This window comes from Lissotriton helveticus, chromosome 5_1 (assembly GCF_964261635.1).
Source record: "Lissotriton helveticus chromosome 5_1, aLisHel1.1, whole genome shotgun sequence".
Classification (NCBI taxonomy): domain Eukaryota; kingdom Metazoa; phylum Chordata; class Amphibia; order Caudata; family Salamandridae; genus Lissotriton; species Lissotriton helveticus.
Window position 1 is genome coordinate 612,161,804 of NC_136065.1, and position 23,391 is coordinate 612,185,194.

The 23,391-nt window shown below is 41.0% G+C and overlaps 1 protein-coding gene across 1 annotated transcript in view; it reads right to left on the minus strand.

The window, feature by feature from the left end:
• CAMTA1 (calmodulin binding transcription activator 1) overlaps nucleotides 1-23,391 on the minus strand; it is a 3,172,802-nt gene that overhangs the window by 648,156 nt on the left and 2,501,255 nt on the right. Inside the window, exons 7-8 of the mRNA XM_078642975.1 lie at nucleotides 17,645-17,785; nucleotides 9,834-11,689 (exon numbers count right to left, since the gene is read on the minus strand). Of these exons, the coding sequence (XP_078499101.1) occupies nucleotides 9,834-11,689; nucleotides 17,645-17,785 (1,997 nt within the window). The remainder of the gene's footprint in view (nucleotides 1-9,833; nucleotides 11,690-17,644; nucleotides 17,786-23,391) is intronic.

The following is a 23,391-nucleotide window of genomic DNA, read 5'->3' on the forward strand; positions in this document are numbered from 1 at the left end:
GACAGCACCTTGTGGTTGGCCACCCGTGGAAGCCTGCCTACCTGCGCAGACCACGCCAAGAACCTCAGCATCGTACTCTACTCATCCCTCACCATGAACCGACAGGTAACCGCTGTCACCTCCAGCTGCTTCAACACCCTCCGCATCCTCCTCAAGACCTTCAAATGGATCCCACCTGAGTTAAGGAAGACAGTCACCCACGCACTCATCACCAGCAGACTGGACTACGGAAATGCACTCTATGCCAGCATCAACAAGTCCCTACTCCGCAAACTGCAGACAATGCAGAACCTCCGCCGCCAGACTCATCCTCAGCATCCCCCAGCACGAACACATTAGCCAGCACCTACTAAGACTACACTGGCTCCCCATGGATAAAAGAGTCATCTTCAAAATCCTCACTCACGCCTACAAATGTCTACACAACAACGGACCCAAGTACCTCAACGACAGAATCAACTTCCATGTACCCAAAAGAAACCTCCGATCTTCCAACCTTGCACTGGCAGAAACCCTGCACATCCACAGAGCCAGAACAGGTGGAAGATTCTTCTCCCACATTGCTGCCAAGACCTGGAACGAGCTACCAGCAGACATCAGACGAGCCCCCTCCCTGAACACCTTCAGGAAGACCCTCAAGACAGATCTACGTACCCCCCCCCTCAGCGACTTGAGACCCTCGCAGGTGAGCAGCATGCTTACAATTCCCTGATTGATTGATTGTGGTTAAAATATCTACAAACATTAGCTGGATCCAAAGAGCAAACTTCTCCTGCTGTCTTCACATTGATGTCCTTAATGTTTGAGTTTGCTTCTCTTAAAAATGTAAGCAGGTCATTTCATGCGTATTCAGTACAGCTGAGTGTCAAAAATGAGGTAGGTACACCTACCTGATGCCATCAAATTATTCAGTGTTGTGTTCTAACTTTTCATCCTTTTCATGTACTTTGTCAACTAATTCCTTTGAAGAGAGATTTCTCAGATTAACTCCTGTTTTCAGCATGTGGTTTACAGCATAAGATAGCCAGACAACTCACTCTTCAATAAAAGATGGAAAATGTAGGGAATACATTGATAATATCTAGGATCCTCTGAATATAATTTTGTTGACCGGCATTCGACCACTCGTATTTGTATGGGGTGGTCATCATATCAGCCCCTGCTTCAGTGGGAAACAATTGTGGAAAACAGCGAGCCTCTAAACTTTTCTCCCACACACTCATGGGAGCTCCTTTTGCTTGTTTCATTTGAAAGGTATCAATAGCATGACCAATAACTTCTTTATAAAGCAGTGGACGGATGCTGTAGCAGTCATACATTTCTTTTGAGCTGGATCGGTCTTCTTTTTGACTCTGTCCACATGAAGGTAAGGTTTCATCCTCCGTACAAGTTACAACTCGAACAACATCACCGTTTTTATAATAAATATTATTTTTTACCTGGTATAATGTTGCTGTTTTTTTACTTTACTAACATCAACTAACTCTTGCCAGATTTTTGTTTACTCTTTGTAGTCGCACAATTTACTAGCATTAAATGTGGCTCATCAATATCTTTCTCTACACCGAAAGTTTCAATATTCTGCTTAAAATCCAAAGGTAAGTAGACAACTCTTCCTTTAAGTCCTTTCTGTAGCTCTGTTGGTGGCAGATTCCTGTCTTTCGTACTACATGAACCATTGTTTGAAAAGGATGTATGCACTGTATGAGAGCTGATTCATAAACATGTAATTCTTGAAGTTCTCCTGGAATTGATACTAATTCTAACTTGTTATGTATGGCTCTTGCTGGCATTATGTTATCCTCTAACTTATTATAGCAACACTTACATGTAATTTGACATGTGAACAAATCAAGCTTGTCCTCCACGAATAAATATACACCAAATTCTCACCACTTATCTCTGTTCTCTTGTGTTTGACTTTTGGAGTGAGTCCATCAGCAACAAATACAGAGAGTTTGGTTTTTCCTGAAGATAATGTGTTAACTTTGTAATCTCTTGTGCAAAGTTATTAGTATTAATGCCTGTGTCCTGTTCCTCTTCACCTACACTAACCAATACATAATTTTCCAATGACTCCTGTTCAGGGCCAAAGAAATCAAACTAAACATTTCCACAAACATTTTCTACCCCTGTTAATATAACGTGCAACAGAGCTCTATTCATCTCTCCTAAACATAAGGCAGGGATTTTACATAGTAAAGTCTCTTAATTAAATTTTGCATTTTAGAGTGATGCATAACATTCTGAAGTGAAGAAAGGTGCTTGTGCACACTTTCTTAGCTAGACATGCCAGTAAATGTCGCTGTATATTACTGTACTTCCTCACTTTCCATGGATCTATTTCTTACTAAATTGCTATTTTCTGCTTGAAGCTTCCATCTGGAAATTGAAGTAAAAAATCCCTAAACATATTAATTTATTGCTGCTGAACACTGTAAATACTACTAAAGTTCCATTTGTATACAAGGACCTGCCTATTCCTTCCTTGCGCCTCTTCAGCTATCACTTCCTCTATATTCCTTGGAACCATATCTTTCGTAATAGGTTTACCATCTTTTACCTCGTAACAACAACCAGTTTTATCAACTGCATGCACTAGTCTGTTCTCTTGTAAATAGCTTTCCTCATTAAAATAAGGTTCTGTACCAAAGCTGTGCTTCCAATCACCTTCAAAAATCTTGCAAAACGTAATTTTATTAATAAGCCTTTTTTAAGTTTTCTTTTTTTCAAACACAATACTGTTTTATCTAGTGTCTTCATTCTGCCCCCACGGCCACCCTCCCTTTAATTTTTTTTTTTTTTTTGAAACGTCGTTCCCTGGGGGAGGGGGTCTTCGGGTCCAAAAATGTCCCAGGGAAGGGGGCCATGCGACCACCCTTCCTGTGAAAAAAAAAAATTAGATAATATAAAAAAGAAATCCGGGGACCGGGGGATGGAGTCCCTGGGTCCGAAATCGGCGTAGGAGGGGGCCCCTCCCTTTTTCTAAGAAAAATACATTATAAAAGGGGCATGCCTCAGGGGATGGGTCCCTGGGGCCTGAAACAGCCCAGGGGTGGGGGGCCAGGAGGCCCCCCTTCCTAAAAAATACTTTTTTTATTTTTTAAAGCAGTCAAATCGCAGGAGGCCCGCCCCTTTTTTCAACTACCTTTCCTGTTATCTCCAGTAAGTCCAGTCCAACAAAGTGGGATTGCTAAGAGGTCTTTGGAGGCCACGTCCCCTTTCTCTACCACTCTGCAAACGCGACTACTAGTTAAAAAAACATAGAAATTCACTGAATAAAAACAAAGGTTACAGGGACGTTATAGTTAGGAATTAGCATTAAAAAAAACTTAGAAATTAGAAATTTACTGAAAAAAAGGTTACAGGGACATTGTAGTTAGGGTTAGATTTCACTCATTCAAAACGAGAAAAAATCAGCTTTTATAGTTAGTGAGCAAACTATAACTCGCGCCCCCACAATGCACCACTTATGACCTCAAATATTACATCACTTATGACATAGTCAGTGTCATCACTGATGACATCTCAAATGACATCACTCATGACATCACTGATGACATCATCTGGTCACTTGAGTTTTTAAAAAAAGTGTGAGTGTTAAATTGTATATCAAGGTGTATTGGTGAATCAGCTCATGAATGAGTGCCTGATTGGATGAATCAGTGGGCGCATGACTAAATGTACAAGTGAGTGATTAGGTGTCTCAGTGAATATTTGGGTGAGTGACTGGTTGTGTGAATGTCTGTATGTTTTTGACAGTTGGTGTCCAAATGGCTGTATGGGTGTGTGAGTGAGTTTCTGTATGGGTGAGTGATTGGTTGTCTGAGTACCTCTGTGGATATTTGAGTGTCTGTGTGGGAGGGTGATGAGTGAGTGAGTGAGTGAGTGAGTCAGTGGCTGTATAGGTTAGCGAGTGCATGTGTGTGGGGCTGTATGGGTGAGTGAGTGTGTAGGATTTTACCTATTTTAAGACTGTTAGGATTGAGAAAATATAGGCCAGCGCTCTTATCACTACAATTTTTAGAAAATGAATGTTTTGCAAAGTCAAAAGCATCTTTTTTTAAAAGTATTGTTAACTATAGGAAAGGAATCTTTATATGAAATTCACTGGTGATGACAAAATGAATTTGTAAATTATCATTGGAATTAAATGCTGCATTTTGGAGTAATTTGTATTTAAAAGTATCCGGTGCACCTTTTTATTATTTATTATTGATGTTTTAAACTATGTGCTTTTATGATTTTCTGCACAAAAAATCGAATAAAGCAGGCATTGAAATGATTTGAATTGAGTGAGTGTGGGTGTCCGTTGTATATGGGTGAGTAACTGGGCATTTGAAAGGCAGTATGGGTGAGTAATGGGATATATGAGTGACTGTATGGGTAAATGTGAGAGTGGCGGTATGGACGAGTGTGTGCTTGTGTCAGTGACTGCATAGGTTAATGAGTATGCATTAGTATCTGTATGAGTAAGTGAGTGAGTACGTGTTACTGTACGGGTGAGTAAGTGGTTGTATGATTGATTGTATGGGTGAGTGAGTAGGTGTGTGAGTAGCTCTATGGGTGACTAACTTAGTGTGTGTAGGTTTATGAGTGGGTGTGTGTTTTGATCTATGAATCACTGAGTGGCTGTGTAAATACTGGTATGTGTGTGTGAATGGATTTGAGAATAAAAGTGTGCTAGGTGGAGTGGGTGTATAAAAGGTTATATGGGGTGTGCGTGTGTGTGTCAGAGATTCTTTGGGATAATACCATCAGTGATGTCATTTGAGATGTTATCAGTGATGTCACCAACCATGTCATGCGTGATGTAATATGTGAGGTCATTAGCAGTGCATTGCAGGGGCATGAGTTAAAGTTAGCTCACTAACTATAACGGCTGAATTTCTCTGGTTTTGTATGTGTGTGTGAAATCTGACCCTAACTATAATGTCCTTGTAACCTTTACTTACCTCTTTCAATGAACTTACCTTTCAATATTTCATTCCTCAATATAACTGTACCTATATTCTGCCCCACTGATATTTGAGATTCGATATTCTCTACCACAACATACACCTTTATGTGCACTGTGTCTACAGTACAAGCTGAGAGCATTTTTCATTGCTCTCAACAAGGTGCCAAAGTGTTTTTACATATTTTCATTGCCTATAGAATCTGATCCCCTATTGTCGGGAACATGTTGGATCATCAATCAAGTTGGCTTTCTTCCAATTATCTTTAGTAATTGCATCTTTAAGGCAGAATGCAAAGGTTTTTGTTATGTATTTTGCAGCATTGCGCATTTAGCAAAGCGGTTACAGTATTTCCAATAATTGCTGCAATATATTTTGGAAACCATAGTTAAGATTTATAGTCCATTGTGTTTTGCTCGGATCTCCATCCATTTGAACGGAAGTGACTTACAGCAAGCAGACCCCTGGAGACCTCGCATCATTCAGCGCTGGGTACTTCGCCTGCCTAGCTCCTCTATTGTACAACACTTTTGCCTGGAAGCTCGCAGCCTGCCTTCATTTCTTCATTTTTAGTGCCTTCCTTTGCAAAACCGTGCCTAATTACAATTATACATCATGGGTGCCATCTGCATGCAGACACTACCTAGTCTTGTTCTTGTATATTCTAAATGTCTTTACATACTGCATGGCATGTCTGAGCTGTTCCAACATAGTCTAATTTGCATTACTGCAACTTTCAATTTCTCGCCTTTTTTCTTTTCTTATCGTTTTTTTTATTCAGAAAAATATGAATAAAATGTTTTCTTTCCCATTTATTGACCTCATTCTTGTCACTCGATCAGCGATGCATTTCACTCAAATCCAAGGAATGCGAATTTGATTCGCCTGAGGGTACATGTCATCATTGATCATGAGAAAACAGGGAAGGCCTTGCAAGTCTGTGCCATCTGCAACATTTGTCGATTTGGTCCATGCCATGGAGTTCTTTATTGGTTATCTGGAAACTGGGCCCACACCCACTCTTCGTGCATGGCAAGGCTTCTGGATGATTGTAGTGGAGACGAAACATGGAAGATCAATGTATAATCAAAAACAATGCAAGGCTAATGTCTTAGGGCCTCATTTATGAAAAGTGACGCATCGCTGCGTGAAAACAGCGATGCGTCACTTTTCACTGCGCTCTCCCTGCGACATGATTGATGCTTCATATTTATAATATGACGCAGCATGTCGCAAGGAGTTACAGATACGTCAGTATTTCTGACGTATCTGTGGGCGCAAAAGTGACGCATTGCTGGAGTGTGTCACAAAAGTGACGCAACTCCAGCAATGCTTCCTTTCACATGGGGAAAGCCCCATGTGAAATGGCTTGCGTCAGTCTTATGCCTGCTGTGAGGCAGGCGCAAGATTTTTATGCAACAGCGTCCTAAAAGTGACGCAGTGAAATCTCATAGATTTCACTGCGTCACTATTACGAGGCTTTATGCGGGGGAACGCCCCCTCTGCATACATTATACCTGACGCAGGTATAATGTAGCGCAGGGGTTTACAAAGTGACGCATCTGCTTAGATGCGTCACTTTGTAAATAGTGCGCATCAGGAGGCTTGTTTTACGCCGCCGATGCGTCACAAAAAGTGACGCATCGGAAGCGCAAAACTCACGCAAGGCCTTATAAATTAGGCCCTTAATACATAACCAGTGCGCAGGTAACATAGTTCGATGGGCTCATGCGTCTGCTGCAATAATCTGTGCACAAGGTGCAAGCAACATGCTCGAATCACAGCAGGAGGAGCCAGCAATGTCATCTTTTTGAGATGGATAAAATGAGTACCAATTAGTGGCCAGAGTGCTGTGACATCTCACATTAAAGGAGGAGAAGATGACAATGTTCAGTGAGAAGAGGACTGCATTCACTGAGAGGGCATTGTCGGTCTTGCCCGTCTGTGAAGGGAGGACTTTACCACTCACTGCAGATAGGAGCTTTTTACTTAGTGAAAGATAGTGAGTTTGTGTAAAAGAGAAAATGCGTTGTACAGTGCATTTCTGTAGGAAACTTTGGCTATTAGTGGAGGTTGGTGAGTGCCCCACTCAAGTAATGAACACAATCTTTTCAGGTGAACCACAGAGTCACTAAATAAGCATGCTCAATATGGAAAGCAGTTATGCAGAACTAAAGTGAAAACACAACACAAGAAAAATCCCAAACCAATTTAGAAGAATAGAGAAAAATGAATCAATAAAATTATTCCAAAGTGACAAACATCGTATCAGCATAATCAGAGTTATGATTTTTTTTTATTTTAGTCAAAAATAACACCATAGAGCACAAAGAGCAACTCATGGGTATCTGCTCTCGCTGGACCAGTCAACGTCAGAGGTTCAGGCCTATTGTGATGGCGCAAGAGGCAGATATAGGGACCAGGTTGATCCTGGTGAAGAGTTTAATTCTTCACAGTCCACGACTATGCTAGGAGCCACAGCTGAAGGTCTGCCAGCTGACACTTGGAATCACTTCAGAGGATCTTGGGTTCAAGGCTAGCTAGCAAGTCCAGTCTTCTTTCTTCAGACAGCTGAGCAGTTCTACTTCTGGATCTTCCCAGGGGTTTTGAGGGTGCCATTCTTATACCCAGTGTCATTATTTGTGTGGGGGCAATCCCAGGCCTACTCCCAAACAAGTTCTGGCCAGTTGTTCCCCATCCTCTAGATTTGGCTCTAGTCTGTCTAGGGTGACGGACAAAGGCAGGAGCAAGCCTGCAGTCAGGTTCCTTTGTGTGCGCTGCAGGTAGGTTCCTTTGAAGAGTCATAAGGGCATGGCATACTCCTCCGCAGCCATCCTGTCAAGAAGACCAACTCCCTCTACACCCACGTCCTTTTTGTCCTTATGTCTGGAAGGAATACATAACACACCACTGGAGAGTCATCCAGTCATGTGACCCTCAACGTTGGCAGAAAGGCACGTTTGATTTAGGCAGAAAAATGCCAACTTTCTAAAAGTGGCATTTTTAGAATAGTAAATCAAATTTGACTTTACCATTAAAGAGTATTTTAAATTACAATTCAAATTTGTGGAATAAGTATTTCTCTGCTTGTTCCCAAACTGAAGTTATCACTTAGCAAAGTTGGTTGAAAAGATGGAGAAAAGGTTTTTGCTCTATTTTTATGGTAACCAAAAAGTCAAAATCAATTCACAAATGTATTGAATGCTAAACTATGTAGCGTATGGCCCCAAGTGTTTCTTCCACCCGTTATCTTTCCCTTGCCTGCATTGCAATACATGGAATTTCCCCCTTAGGTTTATAAAAGTATGAGAAAAGAGTATAAAGCACACATTTGCATTGAAATATATGTTGGATCAGCAAGAAGGAATGGTAATTGATAAACACTCTTGTCTTGTGTTTCACCCAAACTCTTTGTATTCAATTCTGGGGCCAAATGCAGTTCATACAAGTCTGTTCTAAGCCATGCATGAGTAAACTTTCAGGGAGTGGAGCAGATTCTCACCAAACATTTGCTAGTTGTTTTCCACCGGGAAGAATCTTTCAAATGCACTCGTGCCGAAGGATAAATAAATATAAAGGGCTCAATTCACCCAAAAGTTATAGATTTGCATTCATATACATGCACCTTCTCAGAGGTGTAAAATGTGCGACCTTTGTGAATTCACAATCATTCCCAGTACTTCCCTGTAAAGCTACACCGCTTGCATTTACTACTGGGTAAGTCATATGACATCTGCTTGTTGCCCAATATGGAGTTAAACATAAGGTACAATTCTGCTTTGAGGAAAGGGAGCGTGATAAGCAAAGGCACTTTTGTTTATTTTTTTCTTCTCGGCAGTGAAAACATTTTTACCTTGGTTACACCCTGTCAAATCTGGGGCTCTTCTATTGCCCTTCACATTCTAGAAGTGGAGATAATCCAGTCTCAGGACATTTCCAAGGTCAGAAAAAGAACTGCTGAACGCCAATAAACTCATGTTTTTGTAGACATTTGCAAATTCTAACCACGCATTGATCTTCCACTCCCCACCCCCTGCATGGAGTTTAATAATGCAAACCTGTCCTCAGTTGTGGCATAGAATTACAAAGTAGGGAAAACATTGATTTCTGACAGGCATTTGTGGAGCTATAGTCAGCCATAGACATTGGTTTACAACAGTAAATGAGTTTGTGAATTAGGCCTCATGTGTTTTAAAGATAGAACTAGGGACCTGCACACCTGGCCCTTAGCCCTGTTCCCTGGAAATGCAGAACAGCACACGTTACTACTTCATGTCTGTACATAGTTATCCATTATACTTCTCCTGGACACATACAATTCCAGGAAGAACCCTAGAATTCTTTATGAACTCCAAACAAGTGAATCAATATGTTTCAGAACCCCGTCTTGAATAAATACCTGACTTATCTGAAAAAAAATGTTGTGGTCTGGGTTCTACGTGTTTCACTTTCTTGTCTCCTCTGCAAAGACAAGAAGAATGCTCACGACCACTCGTTGCACCAGGCTGCTTGCAGTTGTCACCAATTGACTATTCCTAAGTCCCTCTTTTAATGTATTGTGTGCTTCTACTGAGAATTAATTGGACAGCCTTGTACAGACTGCAGATTGAAGGTCCTTTTTAAACCTAGGCAGAATCATTCATTGCTGAGTTTTTTTTTTACCAGAGAGGAAAAGAACTGTCAATGTAATTAAGTGCTTAATAAAACTAGCATTCAGACATGCAAATGGCTCGAACTCTGTGACTCTTATTTCTAAGGGGATGCACTTAAAAGGCTTTTCAGAGTACATTCACAAAACAATCCGAACAACCCCTTATTCTTAAAGCATTAAAAGATAGTCTGTTAATTGCAAAAGCATGAAAGGGGCATTCTCACCTCTGGATACGACCACTCAGGAGAGTAATCCGTCACCATGAACAGGCGGCCGCTCTGCTGTAACATCCCAAGTGCCCCCTGGGCGGCAGCGGAAACGACCTCAGCCACGTGCATGTAGGCCATGGTGGTGACGCCATTTTCTGTGTTGCTGAGCTGCATGTTGACTTGCTGGGGGCTGCAGCAAGGTATGCACATCTCGGCCTGGCTATACGCTGCCCTGCTGCCGTCATCTGGGTGAGGCAGCCCGCCGTTGTCACCTGCCACCAACTGGTGTCCATAGATTGTATTGCCTCCATTTTCGACGGATATGAAATCATTTATAAGGTCAGAAAATTGGTTGCTGAAGGAGATGTCAAAATGATCTAAGTTCAGCTCCATGTTAGAGTTATTGTTTATGCTAGGGTGAGCAACGGGGTAGAGCCCTTGCACCATGTTCCCTTGGAGTATGGGGAGGGCGTTCCCGTTTCTAATAACACCATTGGCTTCATGCTGCATATAATGTTCCGTACTGCAGGCTTGAAGCTCACCAGCTTTCATTAAGTTGTCGTTCCCTTCCGCTTGTTGAGATGTCTCCATTGTGACTTCATTCTCCGCAGCCATGGCTTGGAAGTTTGCTTGGTACTGCATTAGCTGTAGAGAGGAGGGTGCCTCTATTCTAACTTGGTCCACTGTACCATTACAGTTGGAGGTTGTTTGGGACGTAACCTCCGTTTTCACGTTGGGCATTCCTAACGTGTTCACGTACGAGTTGTTTGCATCACTCAGATTGTTATGTGAAGGTTGCTCCAGAGGGATGGGCTTGCTGGCATCCTGAAGGAAGAAGCTAGGGGAAGGTGTTTGGTGGACGTGGGGACTCTGTACTGTGTGATTGTAGCTGGTTGAATAGTCTTTGTTGGAGTCAATTGCACTGAAATCCATTTGCTCTAAAGTGGTACTCGGGCTGAGACCCCCTCCGGAGGGCAGCAAACCGGGGCCTGCTGTTAGGGTGAGTGAGTTCGATGTGGAAGTGTTAGAGAAACTTTCTTTAGACAACTGCTGGTCAAAAGATGTGTCCTCAGTTTTGATCTCTTTAACTAGGGCAGCGCTGAAGTTGAAACTGCGATCCGTACTGGATGACCGCCTTATGTTGGCGTTACTGCTGTCCCCCTTCAGCCCACCTCCACCATATGTCTGCCCCTGCTTGGGATTGTTGAGGAAACAGTCTGGGTCAAAGTTCATGGTGGTTTCTGACATCTTTCTGTTGTTATCAAGTGTGGTGGAGAGTACTAGTTCTTCAGCAACATTGGTGGACAACATAGACAAGCTCTCTGAATTGTTTGATGCAGGGAACGCAAACTTGTGTCCATCAGAGCTTACGGCAAGAACCAGTCCTTGGGTAGCTGCATCAGAGGACAAGAGGTGTTGGTTAGGGCCGGCAGTGGGGGACATGGTATAGACCGCTTCGTTCGTCACTTCGGACATGAATACAGTTGCGCTTTGCGATAGGCCTCCCATCACAGAAGCAACCGCCATGCTTGAGACGCCTGTGAATACTGGGCTGTCCGCCATGTCAGGGTCACTATTTAAGCCACTGCTTATGGACACAGGAGAATTCTGGGTGGTGTCCGGCACCTCCACCTGATTGGTGGAAGATACCTCAGTACTGTTCTGATGGAGCAACACTGGCTTTGCCACTTTCCCGTTCCTCTTCTCCCGACTGGAAGCCTTGCAGTGACTGTGCTCGTGCTTGCCTTCCGAGACATCGTTGTTTTGCACTTCGGAGTGCACGCTGTACCCACCTGACCTTGCCTCGACCTTTGGCGAGATGATGCGATGCTTGGCACTGTTGCACTTGTGATGTACGCTGCTCCCTGCTCCTGTGACAATCAACAGCAAATAAGTGGATTAATTAAAGGATAAATACAACAAATAATTTTAATTGTGCTTTCCCCTGACTTGTGCGGTCCTATAAAATGCACTTTGTTCTCTTTCTAATTATCTTGTCTCATCATAACGGTTTCCTTGAATCATTAAGGAAGGAGTGAATTAGGGGGAAAGAGATAAAACTTTCACTCCCATAAGAAATATGTGTCTTATGAAACCAGTCGCATCTAATTCACTTGTTGACAGTCGAAAGATCTCTCAAAAGGCACGATGGAATGGAGAAAAACTCAAAATTAACAGGATGGAATGGAGAATAACTTATGGGTCAGGGGGTCAAAGTCAGTGATACTTGAGAGTGTTTGATTAAACTGATGCCTTCTCTCCAGCAGGCAGAAAAATTGATTTTACTTGTTTCCGGAAAACTGGAGAATTAAGGAGCCTCTGGCACATGATTCTCCCCAGTTGTCTTGTTCCTGTACAATCTCTAGAGTTGGCAGTGCATTTTCTGTGAAGAATTGTCCCATGAATGTTTGATTCTAATTGATTCATTTTCCCCAGAAAGAAATAGGCAGCTTAATTAATGCATAATCACCTTGCAGGAAGCGAAAGCTTATCTCCCTCCCCTCCACACCGCTAATGGGTCCAATTATAAGCAGCTTTGTTTGGTTATTGGGAAACCTGAAGTGCAGGTACTTTTTTTTTTTTTAAAGCATTTAGACCGTTTGCCTTGCAATTGAAGACAGTTTTTCATTGATTCGACCACAACATTAAGGCATTGGTTTGGTACAATCACCACAGTTTAATTCTTATTTGACATGCTCTGGGCCCTTTGTAGCATTTAATTTTTTGAGGAGCAGAGGAAGGTGGCTTTGGTTCTCCTAGACTGGCATTAGCCAGATTATGCAACCCTTACCAACAGGGACATCAGATTGGCAAGTTAAAGGACACTCAGTCAACTCAATGGTGTGGATAGAGAAAGGGTGGTTCTAGAGTTCTGCTTCACATTCAATTATACAATTCTGTTGTTCACATTTTTAGGGAAAGAGGACATCGGAATCCTTCCATCCTCTAATTCTCTGCTGTGAGTTAGATGCACAATTTCTCTTGTAGGTTTACATGGCTTACCAGCATTGGTAACATGGTCATCCTGAATTCAGGGTCAGGGCATTGAAATGTAAGTGTCACAGAGGCATTACTCCTTTGCCCTAGACCTTTTTCACACAGAAAAATGTTTTCTTACCCACAGTTTTGAGGCACTTTAGAGTATTTCCCCATAACATTAAAGAATGTTGGGCAATGAGAGAGAGAATCTCTCATACTGAACAATCACTGCTAATCTTGGTTTATTTTTAATGTGACGTAGCTGAGTATATTGTTTGAGAACTGTCTTATATGTTAAAAACATGTCTCTTTGGTATATTTTTCGATGAATTGTCTGTGCTCTCGACTGTTTTCCAGAGTTATGTCACCAGAGTTTTAGCTTTAGTCAGTTAATTTTGCTTTGGAGCTGCTCTAAAAAGTGGTATAGCGTTTTATGACCTGTTTGTTGCTATTTGACTAGAGGGATCCCCCAATTGTACTGTTGGACCTTGCTAATCTGGTCATACAGAGGACAGCTGTAGTGGTTTCCCGTGGCTGATGTTTACTCAATTTACTACAACAGCCCTGGTTACCTGGAAGGGTTTAGGTTGGTATTATCTTTACCCCAAAATCAGACTTTATTGTGACCAGAACATATTTGCCTCCTCTCCGGAATCTAATAGAACCAACATTTCCAGTGTTTAGGGAACCAGAAACATTAATATTTGTCCATGTGTTCAGTACAGGTGATCATATTAAAAGGATTTTTTTTCATGTGGTTTCTTTTAAGTGGCACATACATATGATGTTTAATCATTCTCATGACAGGAGTAGAGACTATTATGAAAATGGTTGATCTAACTAACACTTTTTTTCCTAGAGACTCAATCTTATTGTTAGGCACAAACAAAACAGTGTGCCACTCGAGTGTGGTGCTCATCCTGCCTTGGTATACAATTGTAGCCATGTGACACAGGTTGCTAAGTTAGGATGGGCTTAATTTCTGTGAATGTATTTTTTATGTTTTACTATCTAGGTGATATAAATGGTATGCTGCCCTAGTTTTTAATTTTTGTGCTCAAATTGTAAAATAGTGTGCGGGCTTGTAACACCCAGGATTCATGAGTACACCTGAGCTCTACCACATTTCTAGGCATAAGAAATCTGGAGTGCACAATCTAATTTTTGTTGTGATTGTAGAGAGAAAGAGAGAATGTGAATGGGTTGAAGTTGTCCATAACACTTCTCTATCCTTGAATGACAGGCACATGTAGGCATGTCTGAGGTGGCTCAACATGAGATTAGAAAAGGTGTTTGTCAGACTGTGGTTAGTATGCTTTGTGAGGTTCTCTCTGTTAGTGAGCCATTTTGTTTTCCCACAAATCACTGTGGACTCCGGCCTAAGAGTTGTCTGTCTCCTACAACTAGTGAGCCATGAATATAAATAATACAAACTAGAAAGTGTAGACTAATTGTATTTAGAAATGGCATTCTAAAAACTTGATTTGTAAACATTGTACGAAGTATCTCATTAGGAATGTTCATTTATACTAGTTAATCTTATTATCTTAGATAGTCAATCCATAGTTCAGAGAACTGATTGAATATAACTTATTGGTGATTCCATTTGGAAAGTGCATACCGTAAATTCTTTTTAACATTTTCAACAAAACCTCTTATTGGAATGTAGTGTTATGTATTTTGTTACACTGGTTTGTGATTCAATATCATTAGGTTATGAAAAGCTGCTAAACTAAAAATGTATTAAAAATAGCTACCACCATGGCTTTAAATGTTTTATGAATATAATAACTACTGTCAGGTTAGCATTTCTAAATCAATGTTTATGCACGTATAGACGTTCCCGGGATTTTTTTTTAAAACAGTGTTCAGTTTACTTTGTCAACAGGGTTACACATTTGTCAGAAATAGCTCAATGAATGTGAATTTATAGTGGTGATCTCGTGTTTACATTTTATTGCTCTATAAATTGCAAACATTTTAGTCAATAGCATTCCCATTCGAATTTAGCATGCCGTACGTTTTAAAAAAAAAATCACAAAACGTCACAATGATATGTAAATTTCTAATTGAAATTATGTATTGTTTATATTATTACTTTGTCATTTAAAACAAACAGTTCAATCTAAACTGATAAATAACATTGCATTAAATCAAAAACATGAAAAGTACATATAAAAAGATCTAACTTTACTAATGCAGAGCATTTTCTAAACTGGCGATTTGACAATATACTCTGATTATCATCTAAAGCTTTGTGAACTATCATGACCACATCCATATATCTGTATTAAGGAAAAACTATTTCTTCACTTATAGACATTTCCAGAATAGTTCTAAACATATTGTGTTGTACACTTTGGCAACCATTATACATATAAGTATTGGCAATAATTATTACAAAGGTAAGTGCTACATGACTTTTCACTCGGTCACAACGTTCCTCTATCTAGGACAGAAAAGGCTTTCTAAATAAATATGAATGAGCAGAGAGTTTCCAAATAGGTAAACTTATCAAATCAGTTTCCTAGATTCCTTTGTTAAAAATCATCATCCAAGTGCTTACTGGTCCACCAAATACATTCTATATATTTGTGAGTTTTTCCTGCTCTATACAGCAAAATAAATACTATGGCTCACAATAAAGTTGGCATGGAAAAGTCACCGGGATCATTCTCTAAACTGAAATTACTATTTGCAGAGGTCCCAGGAGTTCAAGTACTGGAGGTGAGCAATGGTTGGTGTGGACATTTAAAGTCTGAAACTGAGATCAAGACAGTACTAAATATGAACCATTTGCCAAACATTGCCAGAGTGTGGGAGAGCAGTAAGGACATACAGAAAGGAGGCACTGTTAATTGAATTATGTGGACAAGCAGGGAAATGTAGTGTAAATGGATGGCCAGAAACTACATTAATGCTAATTCCTACATCTCTCCAGGAAGCTACATATGATTCATAACATCCTCCTTGAAGGGGATAGGAGAAATATCAGGGCTCATGGAACACATCTATTTATTCATAAGACTGTGAGTCAGATGCCTGACCAGATACCTTTGCATGGCTCCCAACAAATCCTCTTGCTTTTCTAATAACAATACAGATGTGTTTGTGTGAGATCCCTTTCTGTTCAAGGATTGGGACTCCCAACATTTGTCCCTTTTATAAGAACAAATTTCAGGGAACACAAGAAAAGTGTCCCTTTTCGCTGCCAGTTTCCTTACTGTTTCATCTACAGTTGTAATCCCCATACTGTCCTTGTCTGTAAAGCATTTGGCAGCTGTTATAATGCAGTATGAGCACTGCACAAGGTCCATAAAGGAGGTTCCTGCTGCATGTGCGGTTGTCAGATCCCATTCTTCTTTTGGGGTGGGGAATGGGGGGCAATACAGCCCAAGGTCCATGAATATCTTTGAGATACGGGAGACTCAGGGGTCCTCTCTGCACTCCCCATAAAGCATTAAATCAAATACTGTAGTAATAGTCCTGCTATCAATACTCATGTAAAACTTTCAGAGAAACTAGAAAGATCTTGTATTCAAGGTGATTGATTTTTTACTAATGATTGCGTTTAATTAAAGGCTAATAAATGGGGATTGCGAAAGTGGCAATTTTGTGTAGCTCACATTAAGAACACAATACTGTCCACATTTTAAAAAAAATATGAATATCCAACAAAAAGCCAGTTTTGTGTGAAAAAACAAAAAACATTTAACTGGAGATTACCGAGCAAAAATATTATTTTTACCCACTTCACAATTTCACAGACTTCCAAAGTATTGAACTTCAAAAATCAGACAGTGAAATTTATAATTTGTATAAAGAACTGTTGGAACAGTGACAAAAGTTACATGACATTCACCCAACAGGGACGTTTGACTTTAAGTAGTTCCTTTTTACTGTTGTTCTGTCTAGATGAATGGTTGAAAAGGGTCAACCAGGCTTTATCGACGTGTATTCCTCATGGATTCTAGTGATGCACGTGTTCAATATATATATATATATATATATATATATATATATATATATAAAGAACAATTGCATCAGCTCAGTTGTTTTTTTCGGTAGTATTGATTCCACTTCAAGCCTCTTTCTTCCACCACCCTACATTTTGTCTCTTTATCTCACTTTTGCAGGTTACTTTTCACCATTATTTTCTTCTAATATGAGCTTTTCAGTTTCCCGGTCTTTCTCATACTTCTGTCTGTTTCAATTCTTCTTTCAATTTTCTGCCTCTTCCGCTCTTACTGTGGGTCAAAGTTTGATGATGAAAAATAAGTCCCACACTCCATAGTTTTGTGATTCTTTATTGTGATGTGAGATGTTGTTTTGGTTCTAACACTAAGACTCAAAAACGTGGGTCCCATCACTTACTGTTTATTGATCACCTGCAGCCTTACCCATTATCTCATTAAATTAACCCATGACATAACATTTTTCATCAAAAACAGAATAGGATCTTGACTCTTATTTTACTTCTTCTGCATGTGGTTTTATACGATTTAATTCAATTGTGTTAATGAGTTTGGGTTAGTTGCTTGTCTATGGGATGTCTGTGCTATGAGAAGTGCCTTGTACAGAATGTTGGGACAGGTCTCAACATAATATTCTGTGACAGGTTCAGGTGTAAAATAGTTAAAATGTCACATAATAGAACTGTACTTACTTATTGCTAAGTCTGGTGTGCACAAACTACTTTATTTAAAATTATTATTACCTCTCATGCAGTATATTAAAATATATTAAGTGAGAACATATCTTCAAGATAACAGTTGTACTGTATTTATCTGCTGTGCCAGCATGCCACTGACTTCAAATATGGCTCCAAAAAGGACCCTAAAACTTACCCAGACCGCCAGTGCAGAGACAATTGTGCGTCCGAGGTTGAGGTTTGGTCTGGTGGCTGTCGAGGATCTGCTGGACAAGTTGTTCGACGGAGAATCCTGAGCTACTGTTGCCATTGCTGCATGTCCACTTAATACCATGAACTGTGGAGAGAGCATCAGAGATCACTAGTCAGGAGGCGTTCATCACACAGACTTACTGTTAGGTTGAAGATATGCAAAGGTTTTCAGATCTGAGTATGAGATGAGGAAGTTATGCTATCTAATGACACGTTCTTTAGGGTTACACACCTAGATGATGAAGAGATGCAAACACGTCCCCATCTGTACTCGAAAGGAAGGTTATGGTATTTCTGCTAGTGTAATATTTACCACTTGCTGAGGTATTTTTACAGAACAGGGTATTAAATACTTCATGCATTGCATAAAAACATGAAACAGAAGTAGGCAGGCCTTCTCTATCTACATCCTCAGGATCTGGAACAGCATTTCTGTCAACAACATAATTGCCACTCTGAAAAGATATGAACGCCCACTACATCAGGGCAGATGGCGTCTCTACACGATGGGTCTCACAGCCTATAAATGTTGAGCCTCACTAAAAACAAAATACCACAATATCCCAGGATTTCCATCCATGTTCAGTGCTCTGTCTCTCTATTTAGGTATACAGGTACCTATCCATACATATGCGAACATGCACACTCAGTCAACTAGAGGACTAGACACCATCCTCCTTTTCATTGGTTTTGACTAGGCCAGTTTTAACAAATATATCCCAAAGGAAACAAAGCATCTCCACTGCTTACAATTATGTTCGGCTGCACCCCAATGAAAATGAATGAATAACACTTTAGGCCAGATTTTCGAAATGCTGTTTTTGCATTTCCTAAATAGTGAATCCTAAGGAATCTCTGTGTAGGAAATGCAAAATGGAATATACAAAATAGCGATTTTCCTAATAATGATTCCTACAGATTAGGAATCGCTATTAGGCAATCGCTATTTAGAGAAAGCTAAACCATTTGTTCCAAAGGTTTTGCATTTCCAAATTTGCGAATTCCTAGTAGGAAATCGCAAATTAGAAAATGCAAAACCAAGGGTATCTATCGGCATAATGCCCCCCTTGATGCACCGACGCCAAAAAAGTGATGCACATGTAAAGCACAACCACATGCTCTACTGGCATGTGTGATCTTTATGGCACTTTAAAAAAAAGCAATATGGGGTGCCTTTTTAAATTGCACATGGTTACCATCGACTGGGAGTTGATGGTAATAGCATTATCTAAATGCCCATTTTGTGTTTAGGAAATGCTTTGTACATGTACTCAGGAAACCACAAATATGAAATACCTATTTGCAATTTCATTTTTAGAGAATTGCAAAATGTAATTTCTACTGGCTAAAAACTCCATTTTGAGACTACATTGAGGCCTTTGTACATATTGAAAGGCAGTACTGCATTTCCTAAAATACCGAAATTGTAATTCAGCCCGTTTAGAAATGCAATTTCCTTTCATACATCTGACCCAGAGTTTCAAAATCACTAGGGATAATGATAAGTCAAAATAAATTTTTATTGACAGGGGGACAGTTTGACAGATGGTACTGTACCCATCAGGGTGGAGGAGGAATTACTCCCACCACCCTCATGACTGAGGTCTGCCAAATGTATTGATTAGCCCAGCAGTGATCTCTGTACATTGACAGTAATTGCCACCACGGAGGTTCCTGTTATGGTACAAAATGGCTGGCAGAGAGTCATCTTCAATTATAATGGCTATCCATGAAACTTTAACAACTTTTTTTTGCAGAAAGAAAAAAGTGAATGAATCTTTCCGCCCCCCCCCCCCCCCAATCTCCGCATGGGGAGGGGAGTTCCATTGGCCACTGTGTTTTTTTTGTCCATCACTACCAGGTTTTATCTGGCAGTGGCAGACAGAAAGAAAATTATATCAGAGTATACACCTTAATTAGGAAGGGTGGTGTAATGCCAGTTCTTCGAAAGACCATAGGAGTAGCTCAAAGTCACTCCATCAACAGAAAGCTGACAGTCCTCCTGACACTGAATAGGATGGAAAGACCATCAGTTTGTCAGACAGGGTACTCCATCATACTTGTGATGTAGTACCCTGTCAGCCAAACTACAAATCAGTCCCAGAGTCTTGAATAGTAATAGGAAAAAATACATAACAATTAAAATTGAATAGTTATGGGTTATCATGCAACAGCTTGTGAAGGTAAGTATTTTATTACAATATTACAATACATTGTGGACAAAAAAAAGAATAAAGAAATTACAATACAGCAAGTATACTCGTGAATTGTGATCTTTGCATCTATCAGACTATACTATCAATGGCTTTCAAATTTGCCTCTGATTTTGCCGCACCAAGATGAAATAGTTATGGGGTTGATTAGTAGGTGAAACACAGGTGCGTAAAAAGTATCACCTGACCTACAAAGCTCACAGAAACTTTCTTATGGGTGAAAGCGACACTTAACTTCAATGGAAAAACTGCTAGTGAGGTGGATATTTCACAGACATAAGTGTGGGTTGAAGGAAGGAGAATGTGAGTTTTGGATGGAGTTTCACGGGGTCTCATTGTCAATGTGATGCAAATCTACAAAGGTAGAATATTGTAGGGTTAATTATCCTTAGGACTGTCTTTTCCATCACACTCCGAGTTGATGAGCATATGCATCCTTGAATTGCATTAACTTGGGATTGGGGGCTGTCCCAAATCACCCCATGTATTGGGGTCCATATAAAGAATTTCTTATAACAGAAATGTCTTCCCTAGGAGAGAGCAAAATAGTAATTCAAATGTGAAATTGCACTTTCACGCTATCTGCATCTTTAGAACATTTTGCAAAGTGCCATATTACAAGCTCCCTGAATGTGGGGTAGTTAATTGCGCTCCCCTGAAGTTAAAGATACTGGGTGTTCCATGAATAGCAGGGTTGTTAAAATTACAGGATTTCTGAATTGAACTCCCCCCTCAGCCAAGAAACCTTTTAAGTAATGAAGAATGTCTGTTGGGACCTTTATTTCAAATACAACGGTAATTCCTCATTCCCTCTGCTCAGATTACGAAAATAAATGTTTCCCTGGGAAGTGTAGGTGCTGTCCCATTGCATGTATTGAGCCCATGGTGAGAAGTGTGGGAACTCAGTCCCTGTCCATTTAAAGCACTGAATACTGTTAAGTTCATTCGTACAGGTCAGTGAAGTGCTGTTTATACCTCCTGTTGGAACCTTTTACACACAGATGACTCATGGCTCTTCTTTAGCCAAAAGACCTTTCTCGTTAGGATTAGAAGTTGTGACCCATATGCTCAAATGTCTCTAATGGGTACATTAATACCTTGAACATTCTAACTGGAATTACAATACAATACGCTACCCCAGTTCCGGAAGGACCTCAAGACCTGGCTCTTCGAATGACTCTGCACTTAGACAGATCTGCTACCCACCCCTCCAGTGCCTTGAGAACCTCACGGGTGAGTAGTTAGACTTTACTAACTCTTGATTGATTGACTGTCACCTTGATTATACATAGTGGTCTCTGTAGAAGGTGGATTTTCCCAATAAGGTGCCTAACTGTCAGTGGGACATTTCCTTGCATCCATTGCAGAATATCATTAATGCCTTGCTCCCGGATGGGGTGGACACCAGACCCATTTAAAAAAAGATATCACCACACCCTTGTTTAACATACCTAATTTTAATTCTGATATGCCCAAAAACGACTGCCCTTTGCACTGCTCCTAAACCTGAGAAGGATTTTACTACAATAAGTTGTATGTGGTTATCTGTAATCACAACTGCGCAAACACCACCTCTTGGGCATGTACACCCGATTTTAATGCCCGCAGAACTTTGATTTTACAGAACAGACCACAGACTACTGTAATACAGATCGTGCTAGCATACATGTGGAGCTATTGCGATCTTAAGGGGGTGTTCCCTCATTTTTTATGGTCTATGGCCCCATGGAAATGATGAAACACGTTGTCTCTATTCCCACATCTATATACTGCACAGCCACAGAGGCAAAAAGGCAGAAAAGAAGCGCACAAATTATGTGTCACGTTTGTCACATACCGGTGGTACGCAGTCACTGTGCCACCCTGGGAGCATCACTTGAAAATAGAAATAATGGATACTATGGACCCCCAGACATCCCCCTGTAGGTGGATGCAGTCACTCACTGTGCTTGCTTAGAGGAGTCCTCTGCCACCCCTTCAAATGCTGGGTCCTCTGCCACCCTTTCAAATGCTCTCTAGAAAGTGAAAGTTGGGTCGTTGGTTTCAAGGAGCAGTCTGCCTTTCATTAAATCCCTGAACCAAAGCCAGACACAGGTTTGCAGATGTGTTGGGGACAGCACTTTCATTGCTATAGGGTGAACTAATCTGAACTGCACATGGTATACCTAGTCAATGGTGCATCATGGTGCAGACAAGGGCAGTACGCTCTTATCTTTGATACTGGGCCGCGCGCGCCTAGATTTGTCTCGATCTTTCCATATAATAGATTATCAAGTCACAGAAAAAATGTAGAAGAGGTTAACAATATTCTCCTGAATTAGTACTATAACTTTTAGGGAGTTGAGGGCAGCAAACGTGTTTTTTAATCTTATCCTTTCTAACCAAATCACTTGTTTACATATTTAATTTTTTGGCACACAACATGATGCCCTTGTGTCTGAGTTGCTTATGGCTGTTCTTTGTCTGGCAGGTATATCGCACTACATGAAAATGCTGGTACTGAATAGGAGATTGACCACCCAGGACCATCCTAAGTCCCACCATCATTCATGATTGAACTTGTTTAGTATGGAAAGCCAGAGCATTACACAAAGTGAATCAGTTCTGTATATATACAGAGACGGTTGTGCAGTCAGGGGGCCCGAGGAGATAACATATTCCAGCAGACAGCGCAGGACATCGGCAGAGGCTCTCATTGAATCCTGAAGCTCGCATAACCACTGGGACGCCCAATCCTGACTCACAACTGCATTCTGGGTCTTGCAGTCATTTCGATACTCCAGGAACTGCTACAGGTGATACAGATCACCGACAGGGGCGGAGCGAACTTTCACTATTTTAGCTGGGACACATCTATGAGATTTCACCTCCCTTTCCTGTTCCACTCTGGGCGCTGACGAGGCCACTGGGCCGAAATGCATACGCCCGCTGCTGCAAAATCTTGGAATAAAGAATCTCCACCTTGCTCCCCTATTGCGGCCTCTGCCTTTCATTTTTGTGAGGGGTTCTGGACATTTACACAACGCCGGCCAGCGGCGTTTGCAGAGGTCCCTGCACACAAGAAGGATTGGTCTAAACTGGCGCTGATATTTCGTTAGAAATACTTCCTACTTCAAGAGATTGAAAAGACCAAAACCCACCTCTTCATTCAGGCGGAAAAAGAAGCGGTGTCGGAATCATTGTATTCCGCGCTGGGCTTGATGCACTGTCATTTTTGCCCCCGCCGAACAGATCCCTGGATGAGACGGTTGTGCAGTCAGGGGGCCCGAGGAGATAACATATTCCAGCAGACAGCGCAGGACATCGGCAGAGGCTCTCATTGAATCCTGAAGCTCGCATAACCACTGGGACGCCCAATCCTGACTCACAACTGCATTCTGGGTCTTGCAGTCATTTCGATACTCCAGGAACTGCTACAGGTGATACAGATCACCGACAGGGGCGGAGCGAACTTTCACTATTTTAGCTGGGACACATC